General features: G+C 43.1%; 1 protein-coding gene across 1 annotated transcript in view; it reads right to left on the reverse strand.

The window, feature by feature from the left end:
- The window catches only part of AACS (acetoacetyl-CoA synthetase), a 172885-nt gene that overhangs the window by 58246 nt on the left and 99197 nt on the right, over nt 1-15442 (reverse strand). The window contains exons 6-7 of the mRNA XM_088482114.1: nt 6520-6634; nt 4491-4572 (exon numbers count right to left, since the gene is read on the reverse strand). Coding sequence (XP_088338240.1) covers nt 4491-4572; nt 6520-6634 — 197 coding nt within the window. The remainder of the gene's footprint in view (nt 1-4490; nt 4573-6519; nt 6635-15442) is intronic.

The raw sequence follows: 15442 nt of genomic DNA on the forward strand, positions 1-15442 counted from the left end.
ACTCGGCCAGCTGGAACGCTAGGTAGACAGGGAAAAAAGGTCGACGTGTACAAAAGGTTGACATGGATGAAGATAGACAGGTACAAAAAGGTCAACATGGTCAAAATGTCTACACTGAAATGGTCGACACAAAAATGTTTGACTTGACTTTTTTTTCTACCATAATCTTCACCCTAACGCTCCCCATGGTGTCTGCCCTAACCCTCTCTCCTGGTGCCTAACCCTAAACTTCCCTCCTAGAGCTTAACCCTAAGGTAAGTGCCTAAGCATAAAAGAACTAAAAAAAAGTGTTGACCATTTTAATGTCAACCGTTTGTACCTGTATCTTTATCCAGGTCGACCTTTTGTATGTGGACCTTGTGTACCTGTCGACCTTTTGTCCCTGTTTATTGAATGTCTACCAATGGGTGTCTATCTAGACTTTGTCAACCTTTTGATTGTAAATCTATTCACTGGAACCCATGTCTCCTGCACTGTGCTAGGGAATGGAGATATCTTTCATCTAAGCCAGGAGGGCTCATTTTGTAGATGGTAACTGCCACAACATGTTAAAAACTACATTTAGAGTAAAAATAATCAAACAAAATATAAATAAAATACAGGGAAATAAAATAAGGGAGGGCACAGACTATAATATGAATTTCAATTTTCACTCATTATGAGAAGATAAATCTTCTCTTCCAGACGTTCAAGTGAATGCATGTCCCAGAAATTTACATGAAAAATGTCAATGCATTACCATAACTTAGCAGCTGCTGAAGAATCGGTTAACTGCTCGGTGACCAAGGGCAGGGAACAGACGCTACATTGTCTGCCCTGTGTTGCGGTTTCAGAATGATTATGCTGCTGCTGCAATCTCCATGCTACTGCTACTGTGTGGATTTATAGCACCAATCTTGGAATTATGGGAGTGACATAAAAATTGTATTTAATTCAATCCTATTTGCTTTATGTTATCTAAAAGACCCCAATAAATCTATTGTATTGTACAACTACTTTGTGGTGTTGCAAATAAAATAATCAGTTACTACAGCAAGTAAACACATTCAATTTAGTGAAAACTAAAATTTTTAGTGGTAGCAATAATATTGGACGGTAGTCACATTAGTAGGTCTCTCTGCTTTTACACAAATAGATGTGCCGTTGTACAGAAATAAGAGGCCAATAGGCAGCTATTACTCAAAGGCTCAGACGGTGTAATGGTTAGCATTACTGCCTTACAGGACTGAGGTCGTGGGTTCGATTCTCACCACAGCTCTAGCTGTGTGGAGTTAGTATATTCTCCCTGTGCTTGCGTGGGTTTCCTTCGGGTGTTCCGCTTTCCTCCCACAATCCAAAAATATACTGGTAGGTTAATTGGCTCCCTACAAAATGAACTCTAGTGCTTATGTGTGTGTCATGTGATAGGGAATATAGATTGTAAGCTCTTCTGGGACAGGGACTGATGTGAATGGCCAAATATTCTCTGTAAAGCGCTGCGGAATATGTGTGCGCTATATAAATAACTGGTAATAAATCGGCCTGCCTGATATGTGTGTGTGAGATATATATATATATATATATATATATGTATATACACACACACACATATATATATATGTGTATCAGGTAGGCCTATTTGTGTGTGGGTATTATATATACATATATACTCACACGCAAACATTATTGCTTACTTAAGAGGCAGAAGGGGGCGGAGCTTAATCGCGGGCCACGGCAGGCGGCTCCAATATAAGAAGACCAAAAAAAAAAAGGTTAATCTTGGGGAAGGGGCTGGCCGGCCGGGGACAGCATGGGGAGGGCCCCGGGACGGCCGCCCCTGTCGCCCTCCCTATAATCCAGCCCTGCTCACAGCATTTACCAAGCAATATGTACTCCCTACATGGGTTTTTCTCCATACTCCAAAAGCTGTATGCACCAATGGGGCAGGGACAGATACGAGTGACACATATTCTCTCTGCACAGCGCTGCGTAAATTGGTGGCACTTTATAAATATTTGATAACAATTAATTGCTATAAGAGATTGCAAAGCAGTCAGTTTGTACATGGTTCTAGCTCTATTAACTGAAATAGCCTAGCTCAGTCTTCACTGGCATTAGCAGGCACTCTGTGGATGAACAATAGATGTAATTACCTACAGTATTTACATCACAATGAAAAGCAATGAGACTCAAGGAAAAAGACTAGGGTGGTAATAAAGCAACTGCATGTAAAGCCAGGTACACAATATATAATTTCTCGCATGATATGCCCGATTCCAACAAATCGGAACGACATATTGTCCAAATCGTGTAGTGTTTACCCACTATGTCAGCTGTTGCTCGCTCCCGTGGGGTTGTCAGCCGCATCGTCAGGTCATCCCTACATGCAGCTCAACCTGACAATGCGACTAACGACCCCATGCAGCGGGATGCGGCAGGAGCTGACCTATCGGGCATCGGATCGTCTAGTGTGTACCGTCCACCCGTTATGTCGGCCCGTTTGCGAGGGGGGATAGGCAGTCACATATCGTATAGTGTGTACCCAGCTTTTGGGCATTTATTAATAAAAACAACAAAAAAAAAAGTAAAGGTTTAAACACAAACTATGCCCTTATTAAATCTGTATTTACATGGAAGCCTTTGTATATCATACATATTTGGATTGCTGTGTCTTTTTAAATAACAAACAGCTTTGTAATGGTTTGGTATTTTAAGATAATCTGGTTCATGTTCACAGTCTTATCCATCTGTTATGGTTTGTTTTCCATAAACATGAAAACAGCTGACACTGTCATGTTTTCAATGATGCACATAGTATTTGACAGCACTCACAGAAATAGTAATAGAAAAATGTGGATTTCTAAAAAGGAAGCTCAGCAAGTGAAATATGCTGCATTTGTGTTAATGAATGCTTAACATGCTGCAATGAAGTGTCAAGTGTCTCCATTTTTAGTCAGTGTAGAACCATAACGTCATTTTATCTAAATAACTAACTCCCATAGTTACAGTGTCATGCAGGTATCGCTTTATTATTCTGTCCCATTCACCCACTGGCTCAGGCTTAGTGGTTCCAGAACATGAAAAAATGTAGTGGACAGTCACGTCTTCATTTGTGCAGTATTTAAATATTTGTCCGTCAGTTACAGATTTATAATAAGGAGGTTTGTTGAGATGGCTGAGGACCACAGTTGTGACAGTAGCGAGGTATGTACTGTACCTGCTTACATCAGTATGAAAAGTAAGAAGTAGCAGATTAGTAGTAATTTAAAACATTTAAGTGATTACGGCACTATGAATTGTGACTGTTTCTGAATAAAGGCTTTCCAATTAAAACTAATCTGGCATTGGTGAATTTAAGATCACTTAAGAGGTCTAATATCAATCATCCATGTTTTCTATTTGCTATCACATATTGATCTTTCTACACAGTGAGCGTATAGTATTTCTCTTCTTTTCTGGGAATAATCCATAGAGAAGGAGGCGCTACAGCACAATTAAGGTTTTTTCCTCATCTTAGAATAAGGCGCGTGTGATAGTATATTGATCTTACATTTAATTGATCTTTTTTATTTTTTATGGTTCACCAGTGAAGTGAGAAGAATCACACGAAATAAGAAATTGTGTATGTTATAAAGCATATCTCTCAGCCATTTGAGGTGTGTGTAACTTCTGCACATTTCCAGTACTGGGAACACTTTTCATACTCATATACAGATGTGATCTCATACACTGTTGCTCAAATCGCGGCAAATACGACTCCACGCTGAACATCCTTCTCTCATAAAATGAGTCTTTTCGCATAAATAAAACAACTGGGTGCGACAAAGTCTACATTACTAGCTTGCACTGGTCAATTTGATGTGCGACTGATTCTGAATCTGTGTAAGAGGGGCTCTAATGCGAGCAACGCGGCTTTTTCTCATGCTATGTTCCTTTGTTTTTCATCTGCGATTTTGTATTTGTGTAAAACTAATCCTTGTGCAGCCATGCGTAGTGTTTCACTGTGTCTGCGAAGATGTATAATTGAAAGAAAAATAAAGTATGCTACTCATCTCAGATTGTCTGTCATGCTGGCCGTCTTGCACCATAGATGCTACAAATTCTACATGGACAGGGCACATTAGATATATTCCATTAGCTAGTATAGACAGCGCAGATACTTTAGGTCACCGAGAAACAGAGGAGGAACACTGCATGCCTCCCACAAATTTTGCTATGAGGTCCACAGGGCATAGTACAGTCTCCCAGGCCCGGCTCAGCTCTCAGAAGAGCAAAAATGGGGGCCTGCTCTGAGCATGTGGATAGAGTAGAGCTGGAAACCTGTAAGAGTGACCTGGCATTCTAGTGCTTCAGTGGCTGCACCCCCTGCAGTGGTGGTTGTTCTGCCACTTCTTAGGAGAACTCTTTAGTTGGAAAAAAAAAGCCATTAAAATGACATGTATGAATACAGAAGTCTATAATCATTGGACAGAAACATGGTGATTGATCCTCCCTCCCACACAACCACAAACCTGTTGGGAATCTTGGAGAGGTCGATCTTATCTTTCGGAAAAACGTAAGGAATCACAACCACCTTCTTTAAATCTGGTAACCCTGAGGACAACAGTAACAGAGCAAGTTCCATTGTGTTGGACAAGGAAAAACAAAGCCAGAACCATATTGTCCATTATAGTGACCAGAGGACTAGTTTATGAACTGTCTGGGAAAAAAAGTGCATAATACACACATATATGTAATAGAACAAGGTGGATCTCTCCATAGAGTATATTTATACTTGCTTTAACTGTCACCCAAATAAAAAAAAAAAAGCCTTAAAAGTTAATTATTTATTTATTTTTTACACAGGAAAAAATCCCTCATGCACAATCTATGGGCCTGATTCAGAGCCGCTCGTAAGCGGCCGCTCGTTCGTTCCGAGCGATGTTTGCCCAACTGCGCATGCGTACGGATCGTAATACGCATGCGCGAACCAGTCAGTGCGGCCGAAAATCGTTTGTTCGCTAAATAGCGAATGCCTGCTAATATGAGTGACAGGAGGAGGCGTATGTGGGTGGTAACAGGGGAAGGTGCTTGAAAACGGGGAGTGGAGATCAGGACGCAGGCGTGCTTAAAGGTCAAAACGGGCGTTTTATGGGTGTGCATAATTAATACAGCAGCGTCACTGACCACGTGACTGGGTTATTTTATAGTCCGAACTGCTCGCAAACTTGTGGTAGGAAAAACCAACCACAAGAATAGCGAGCAGTTCATACGCTGGTCGATGTACTCGATTAATCTAATAAATAGCGGACATGACGTATGATGCGAGCGGCCAGGGGGCGTTTTTATCAAAAAAACGACCGCATGTTTTGTTCGCTCGTTCAGACATAGAGGCGGCAACAGACCGCAAAGAGCGAACGGTTCATTTGAATAGCCACCCCTTTTTCTGAACGAGCGAGCGCTAATAGCGACCGGCTCTGAATCAGGCCCAATATATGTAATAGTGTCACGAGACTAATTAATTTTGAATTGTTTTTTCTAATAAAACACATGAAAACGGGAAAAAAATCTGACATTTGGACGAAACATATTTTATCATTTGCAATTACAAAATTCTCATTTCACCAAAATTAATTATGTGTAACAAAGCCATGTTTGTATAGAAATTATTTCTGGCTGCAGACAATTTATATTAATTACATTTGGCATTTTCATTCACCGCATTTTGAGTAAATGTTATCGATTGGTATTAAGAAATCGGTGACTATTTTGGAGGCAGACAGGCCTTGTTTCCAAGAAAGGTATCAGCTTCTAGCAAATGGCAAAACAGCACTGACATACATAGAGCAAATACTGAAGACTTCAACCTTGGTATACAATTATCGGCAATGTGCAGACACTATGAGCAGCAGGACACAAACCATCATTATGGTACTACAGGTTTGAGTCTCTCATATCCAAATATTCCGAAATACGTAATTTTTTTGGCATGACTGAGATAATGAAATCTTTGATTTTTGATGGTTCAATGTACACAAACTTTGTCTAAGGCACAAATTATTAAAAATATTGTATAAAATTACCTTCAGGCTGTGTGTATAAGGTGTATATGAAACATACATGAAATTTATTTCTTTACCCAAACTTTGTTTGAACCACAAAATTATTGAATATATTGTATAAAATTACCTGCAGGCTGTGTGTATAAGGTGTATATAACACATAAATGCATTCTGTGTGTATATTTGGGTCCTATTCCCAGGATATCTCATTATGGTATGCAAATATTCCAAAATACGGAATATTCAGTTATCCAAAATACCCCTGGTCCCAAGCATTTTGGATATGGGAGACTCAACCTGTACAACACTGCAGGTTTTCCTGTGCACCACAGTGGGGTGCTAGAAAAAATCTGCAATGGTGGTGGAATATAGAGAATTGGTTGGAACTACAGCATCTTGCTCCCATTGCCACTAATTGACTACCCCCCTAAAAAACTGTTACTGCACCTTTAAGCAACTGCTCATGCACAGTAAAATTACACATATAAAGTTCCTGTACCTTTCACTACACTCTGCAGTTTCTCCAGGTGAGAATGTTCTTTCCCATTATAAATCACTGCCTCCACCGAGAAAATTAATTTGGGTTGAATTTGGGAAAATCTGTCCAGTACTCCCTACAAAGAGAGATAGATAGAGAGAGGTATAGAGAGGGAGGAGTAGGGATGGAGAGAGAAAAATATTAGGTTAAAAGCAGATGTGTACTAATCCAATGCAACAAGTACATCCAAATGGGCCTGTTCTCTACACACATTACTATAGTGTTTTATTGGAGGCTGCGACCTACTCAGACAAATCTCAAAGGGACATATTTAATCTTAAAGCAACCAATGCTATGGTCCTTATACCAATATGAGACCCTGAACAAGATAAACAGAATATTATGTTAGCCTATTTTATTTTATACAGACAGAATATGAAATTTGCTGGCATATCTCCATTTCACAGAGATGCATTTAGCCCCATCAATAAAACATTACTGCAGACAGAACCTTTATTGTATTCTCAGCCTGCATCATTCATGGCTAAGAAACCACTGGTCTGCAACTTAAAATAGCATCATATCTAGCAGCTGCGGCAACAGACTGTTATTCTGTACATTTTCCATCATTTAGACATCCTTCTCTACCAGCTGCTATCTGTAAAATCATTGCATAAGAGACATGCTGGACTACACCAACGGGTTATCACAACAGAAATTAAGTTATTGTACAGTAATTTGAATTATACATAAAAACAAAGTACATACAAGAACAGAGCAATAAACTGTGTTTGGGATAACAATCCAGTATCAGGTCGGTTTAGGGTGTTTCATATCATAATGGTGTCTATCACTGGGGGTGTATTTGTATTTTATGTTGTCCCTCTGTGCAGGCGGTGCCGGGAGTTTTGTCTGCTAAAGCTTTGCTTGCACTCAATTAGATTTTCAGACCTTTAAGGACCAAACCATGCCCCTTAATGACAACATACTCTGCAAATGACATCACACTTATCCCTTACACAGCACTCCTAGCTATCTAAGGAGCACTGTCACTTACACCTAAATAGATGTATTATAGCGGCACGGATTTTCTCCAGATCACAATTGCTGTCAGGAGGGGTTTGCTTCCTATAGACGCTTCCTGCAGCTTTTCAATATTTGCTGTACGGTATTGCACAGCTGCTTCCTTGTAACTGTGCATACTATCCACATCTGATCAGGCCCTAAGTTATCTCATAAATAAGGATAAAGAGAGCACTATTTTTGTAACAAACATTTTTAACTAAAGGGTTGTTCTACGGTAGTGGGAGCTAAACTCTGATGTCAAGTTTACATTAAAAGCACAAGACTGATGGTGAAGAGAAAAAAAATAATTGTGGGGAAGAGGAAGCATAATGGAACTCTACTAAATTGTGAGTGCTACAAGCAAACTACCAGCATCATTATAGAAGCAAGGTGTAGCATTATAACTGGAACATATTAACACATGTATTCCTTAAAAAAGGAATACCGGTCCATTTAAAACACTTCTTGCCATTAGCCAGCTAGTAAAAACATTTAAGTTAACTAATAAAGATACAATCAATGACGTACTATATTCCATATTTTTGGAATGGTAAAAAAAAAACAAAAAAAAAAAACTTACCCTTGTTAACTCTCTTTTTTCGAAGTCTGTAGGGTCCACAGGGAGACAATGGGGTGTAGGTGGTACTTTGAAGACCAGGCACCAACAGCAAAGCTTTTTTTTCTGTCCCAGGATGCTCCAGTCCTTCCCCCTATACCCCGCCCAAAGCCTGAAGGCAACTCAGTTTTGTTAACAAGCACAAGGCAGGAGCAGGATAGGAGAGAAGGAAGACTGGAACACTGAATAATCACACTCTCACACAGAGAAGGAACCAAGTGACCAAGAGAAGAAACCCATAGAAGCCAGGAGCGTCAGGGTGGGTGCCCTGTGGACCCTATGGACTTTGATTAAAGAGCGTTAACAAGGGTAAGTTTTACCATAACTCTCCTTTTCTTCTTCAGGGTCCATAGGGCTCCACAGGGAGACAATGGGGATGTCCCAAAGTAGTGTTCAAGGGCAGTGATGCTCCTGAGCTGAGAGAACCCGGCGCTCGAAGGAAGAGCACGCGGTCGCCTTGCATAGTTGTTCGGCATACGCGCCACGGCGGGCTGCCCACGAGGGACCCACAGAGCGAGTAGAATGAGCAGATATTGTAGCCTGCCCAGGAAGGCTAGTCTGCGTGTAAGCCTGTGAGATAGCCATGCGAAGCCATCTGGCCAGAGTCTGTTTGTTAGCTGGCCATCCCTTTTTGTGGAATCCATATAGAATGAAGAGGGAGTCAGATTTCCTGATGAACTAGTACGGTCCACGTAGATCTTCAGAGCACGGACCACATCCAAAGAGGCCTCACCTGCCGAGAGGTCTGGTGATTGAAAGGCCGGAACCACAATTTCCTCATTGAGGTGGAAACGAGAGACCACCTTGGGAAGTAAGCCAGGGAGCGTTCAGAGAACAGCCCTGTCGGATGAAAGATTAGAAATGGGGAGTGACAAGAAAGCACCCAGAAATCCGATACCCTAAGGGCAGATGTTATAGCCAGAAGAAACAGAGTCTTCGCAGTGAGCCATTTGACATCCACTGAATCCAGGGGTTCGCATGGAGGCTCCTGAAGTGCGTGGAGAACCACTGACAAATCCCACAGAGCCACAGGAGGGACAATGGGAGGTTGTATATAATAGAATAGAACACCTTGTCGGAAGGTGTGAACATCTGGTAGAGGAGCAATTCTGCGCTGGAACCAGATAGACAGAGCAGAGATGTACACTTTCAGAGAGGCTAGGCAGAGTTCGAGATCCAATCCAGCTTGAACAAAGACAAGGATTCTAGAAACCCTAAAAACCTAGTTTCTAGTAGCACACCACTGGAAATATGTATGCCACACTCTGATAAATCCTGGGAGAGTCCGGTTTACGCGCTCTGAGCATGGTCTGGGCCACAGAGCTGGAAAATCCTTTAGACCTTAGGAGGGATGTCTCAAGAGCCAAGCCATTAAAAAGATACACAGGCAAGGTCCGGATGTAGACAGGACCCTGAGACAACAGGTCTGGTCGTAGAGGAAATTGAAGATGAACGTCTATGGAGAGACTTTGAAGATCGGAGTACCACTGGCGTCCGGTAGACCCCATTTGTCCATCAGGAGCTGGAAGACTTCTGGATTGAGAGACCACTCCCCTGCATGCACGTCATGACGGCTGAGGAAATCCGCCTCCCAATTGAGAATCCCCGGGATGAACACTGCGGACATGGTGTTTGGCCCATGTGAGAATGCGGACCACTTCTGCCATAGCTGACCGACTTTGAGTGCCTCCTTGGTGATTGAGGTAGGCCACTGCCGTGGTGTTGTCATACTATAAAATTGTACAGGCTTGCCCTGAAGAATATCCTGGGCCAGAGTGAGGGCTTTGTAAATGGCTCGGAGTTCCAGGACGTTGACTGGTAAGATCGCCTCCAGTCCAGCATCCTTGGAAGGACCGCTGGCCGGTCATTGCGCCCCACCCACAGAGGCATGCGTCCATTGTGTGGAGTGCCTAGTCCTGGATCCAAGAGGGGCGAGTGACCCTTGTTTAGGTGGGACGTCTGTAGCCACCACGATAGTGACAGGCGAACCTCCTGGGGCCCATCGTCTGAGATCTGAGGAGATGAGGCAGCCCATTCCACCTGGAGAGGATCAGGTGTTGTAGGGGCCTGGAGTGAAATTGAGCAAACTCCACCATGTCAAAGGTGGACACCATGGATCCCAAGGCCTGCATTGCATAGTGAATTGATACTCGGCGACTGTGGAGTAATCTTTGCACTCAGTGCTGTAATACAGATATTTTGTCTGCCGTCAGGAAGATTCTCTGGGCCCGAGAGTCCAGGAAGGCTCCCAGATGTACCATTCTTTGAGAAGGGGTCAGGGAAGACTTGTTTCAGTTTATCAGCCAACTGTGCGTTTGTAGAAAGGCAATGGTTACTTGTAGATGGCGGTGAAGAATTTCTGGGGAGCTTGCTAAGAGCATGAGATCGTATGGGAGCAGTCTGATCCCCTGACGACGAAGATAGGCCGCCATATCTTCCAAGATCTTGGTAAAGATCCAAGCTGTAGAAAGCCCAAAAGGCAGTGCTTGAAATTGGTAATGTTGCTGTAGGACAACAAACCGGAGATACTGCTGATGAGAAGGCACTATAGGTACATGTAGGTAAGCGTCCTGAATGTCCAGAGACACCAGGCTCCTTAGCCAAGACAATACAGAGTAGGGTTTCCATACGAAACCTGAGCACCTTGATAAACTTGTTCAGAGACTTGAGGTTGAGGATAGGCCGATGAGACCTGTTGGGCTTTTGAACCAAGAAAAGGGTAGATATAATAATATCCCTTCACTCTCTGTGATGAGGGGATCGGAATTATTACCCGAGAGCAGTAAGGATTGAATGGCCTTCTTGAGGAGCAGGGCTTTGCTTGGGCCCGATAAAGGTCCTGTGCAAAAGAACTGCTGGGGGGGCCGCCTCAGGAATGAGAGTGCGTATCCACAGGATACCATTTCTCTTACCCAGGCGTCTGATGTGGTCTGACGCCAGAACTGGGCGAACTGAAGAAGTCGGCATTCCACCCTGGGAGCCCCTGGGGAGAGGCCCGTCCCATCAGACTGAAGGCTTGTAATCAGATTTGGTAGTTGCACAAGCCTGGTTATCTAAAAAATAGAAAGGGTGCTGACATGTGGTGCTATTCCCAGCAGCTGCAGAAAGGAAATAGTTAATCTCCAATACACAGAAATGACAATAAGCAGCGCTGAAGTCACAAATCCTTAATACAATTTAATAAACATATAACACACAATAAAACCACATAAAACACACATAAAAATCACATTAATAGACTAATGCATGTGACTAATGTAGTGAGAGCATGAATAGCTGCAATCAGCATTAAGAGTGGCAGACCCTGGAATACTGGTACAGGTAGTCCAATGATGATACCAGGATCCAGGGCACAGTCAGAATAGGCACCAACTCGTTTCACTGCTCTGGGCAGCATTTTCAAGGCCTTGGAAGCTGCCAAGGTAGTCACAATCTTGTCCAAATCTGGGCCAAACAGGATCTCCCCAGAATAAGGCAGAAACTCCAAAGCCTTTTTAAAGTCCGGATCTGCTTTCCATGAGCTAAGCCAAAAAATACGGCGGGCTACCACGGAAGTAGCAGATGCCTTGGAAGCTAGGAGGCAATGTATCCAAAGCCGCATCCCATAAATAGGAGGCTGCATCTCTAATGTGAAATATGTAGGACAGCTGTTCCCTGGAAGCATTAGAGGGAAATGTATCTTCTAGGGCCTCTGCCCAACTCTTAATGGCTTTTGCCACCCAGACCGTAGCCCTGGCAGGACAAGTAATAGCTTCTGTAAGAGAGTATATAGACTTCAGGCAAGCTTCCATCCTTCTATCTGTAGCCTCCTTTAAGGAGGTTGCAGTATTGATAGGTAAGGTAGCGTTCTTAACTAGGCATGTCACATGGGAATAAATTTAGTGCAATCAGTAGCTGGAACAGGGTAAAAGGAAATCAAGCGTTTAGGCACTGAAACTTTTTACTAGGCATATTCCATGGTTCACACATATGATCAGATAGCTGATGCGAGTGAGGAAACTCTGGCAAAACTAGCTTCTGTCGCTTAAATAGTGGCTCTTTTGCCCTAGGAGTGGGTTCTGACTCTATTTGAAGAATAGATTTTACTGCTCTTACAAGTGCAGGTATATTCAATTTAAAGGGGTGCCCCTCTTCTCCTGAGGGGGAGTCAGAGTGAGAGAGGTCTGCATCCTCTGCCTCCCTGGATGATAACTCAGAATCTGATAGCTGGGTGGACTGGGGAGATAACATAGCATGCTTAGAAGGTAAGAGTCTCTCCTTTTGCAGCATTTGTTGAAAGGCTGTGGAGGTAGCTGCTAGACTCTGCACTGAGGTACAAAGTACATCTACCCTTGGGGGAGGCAAAGGACTAGAAGGGAGCACCTGCTGTATCTATCCCATAGGGGAAGCTACCACAGGGAATGCTAAGTGGTCCACAATTTTTGCCAACACCTTTGAAAAAGAAGCCCAGGGAGAGTCAGGAGGAGAGGATGCCGGGGCTGAGGGGCCATATAACAAGATGCACATAGACCATCTTGAATGAGATCCTCTGAAGCTAAACCTGCTAAACAGGACTTGCAAGACACCAGAGTGGGAGCAGCAGGCTGTTTGTTATTCTTGCCTTTGCTAGACAAAGCTGCAAGGATAATTGTAGCACACAAGCTGGCACAGTGCAGTGAGCAACCCAGATATATGTACAATATGGCACAGTGTAGTACGCAACACAGATATACAGTATGTGATAGCCCTCACAAATATAGGTAGATGTGAGGTACAATAACCACCTATACCTCAGTATTCCAGGGTAATAATGAAAGAAAGGGAAAGGTACAAGCTGACAGTTGTGAAAAAAGAAACAGACAGCAGAGCTAGCACACATACAATGCAGAGCATAAAATATAACTACAGTGGGCACTAAATTCAACTACACAGACCGCAGATGCTGTTAGGAAATAGCGCTGTATAACCTGGCCTTTGGGAGTGGTATACAGGAAGACTGGACACAGCGTTCCCGAAGACCTGAATGCACACAATGGCTGCCGTGAGTCTCAGAGGGGGTGGAGGATGAGGAAGTAGAAGCTCAGGGGCGGCAAGACCGCAGTGGAATGGCGCCCTGAGCCAGGGGGAGGGCCGCAGGAAGAGGGCCTTCTCCCCTGTGCTGACATCAACCACAGGGTCTCTGGCCTTAACCTGTGCCCTGTGCCAGTATTTGTAAAGCCCTGGTGGTCTAGTGGACTCCAGGATGAACCGGTGTCCACATCAGCGCCTCCAGTCTGTCTCCTGAGACCAGAGGCAAGACTGCGCATAGATGTGGGTTCCCGCCTTACCTGTCCCCTTGAGTCCCGGCTGCAGTCTGAGGTCCGAGGAGCCCTGCTAGCTAGGTCCCCCCCGGAGCCCCACCGAGAGTACTTAGCCGAAGGCTGGTGTCGCGGCGCCGCAGAGAGGTGACGGAGCAGTAGCGCAGACGTCCAGAGGACTGTCTAATGCTGCTGCACTGTAGTAAGAATGAAAATAAAAGTAAATCATAAAAATTAAGCTTTGGCTGCTTAACAGCAGCCCCACTGTTCTAACGGTGATCCAGCTCCTGCCGGTCACCAACGAAACGGAGTTGCCCTCAGGCTGTGGGTGGGGTACAGGGGGAAGGACCGCAGCATCCTGGGACAGGAAAAAGCTTTGCTGTTGGTGTCCGGTCCTCCAAGTACCACCTACACCCCATTGTCTTTCTGTGGAGCCCTATGGACCCTGAATAACAAATAATAGTAATAATAATAATAAAAAAACATTAAAGTACATTGCAAGGTAATCCACCCACTTGTTTTGAAGCGGTGAGACATTACTGCGCCTATGCTTCTTGCCTTTCACTTGCATTCAGGTGAGCACTAGCTGTGTGGGTTACATATACAGGGCAGAAAGTTCACTGAATCTAGGGTCACCTGCAGTTTCCATGCCATACTACGCTGCATCATCAATAACTAAAAATGTGAACAAGCTGTAAGGGTGTCAGCATGGTTCAGGAGTGCACAATTTGGTGCATAATTGAAGTCAGCACAATTTTTTTCCATTTAAATGTTTTCGGACACTGAAAATGCTGGTAAGCATTTCTCTATGTAATCGCTTTGAAATGGTGACTTAGAAACCAATAATTACTAGCAAGATCTATGCAATTTAAATCTCCATTCACACTCATATGTGCAATGTAACTGTATTATGTAAATGAGAATACTCTGAAAGACAATAGTTAAATTAAGAGTGATGACGCCAACAGAACACAAAATTATACTCCCGGAAATGAGTCAGGACAGTTACTGTGATGGCACAATACTGTGCAATTTTGGACTAGTGTATAACCCAGAGTCCAGTACAACTGGCTGTCCGGCAATGAAGGATTATGGAAAGGGATTGATTTTTAATGAAGTGAGAATTGCAGAAAAAGCGAACATTTACAAAAGAAATGAAAACCCTAAAATAGGGTTAACACTTTCAAATCACTCTCTGCAAACCAGCTTTAATATCATTTGTGAAGATTTGTGAAGATTTTTCCATGTAATTGTAAGTGACTTGAGGACCATGAGGTTCTACTGCTCTCAAGTGGCCATATGGAGAAATTCACATGACAGGATAATACAATGAAATAGATGCCTGTTTAGAAGCTTCTCAACAGTGTTCCAAACTTCCATTTATGGAAGGGAAGAGAAAGCTGTAACAATAATCACCGGGCATTTCTCACTGTAAACAAATTGATATATATATATATATATATATATATATATATATATATATATATATATAGATATATATACATAAAGGCACAGTCTGTAGCGCAAATAATCCTTGTAGATTCCTTTTTCAGTAGTGTTGTCCAGCCAATGATTTTTACCAAATAGGTAGTATGAATCAGTGCGGCTCACCTCCTGAGCCGTATGTCTAAATAGAAACAAAAAAACAGGGAGCGCACCATCGTGAACCACATTAAAACATATAATTTATTGAAAGTCACTAAGAACACTCACAATGTATTCAATTTTCACAAGCATATCAAATAAGGCTCTCACAGATCCCCAGAACTGTACAGCATCGGCTCAGACCAAGTGTCGCAGCTGACGGACGGGAACTGTTCCTTCTCCTTCACACTAGACAAACACAGGTATTGCTTCTCCAAATCCCCAAACGCGTTTCGTCACGTCATTGGACTTCGTCAGTGGGCGTGTCTGGACCCCACGGTCCAGTGGATTTTATAGCGCACACAATCAAGCTTATTAACCCTTTCCATACTTCACAACCTGG

This window comes from Taudactylus pleione, unplaced genomic scaffold (genome assembly GCF_031769625.1).
Source record: "Taudactylus pleione unplaced genomic scaffold, aTauple2 ptg000282l, whole genome shotgun sequence".
NCBI lineage: Eukaryota > Metazoa > Chordata > Amphibia > Anura > Myobatrachidae > Taudactylus > Taudactylus pleione.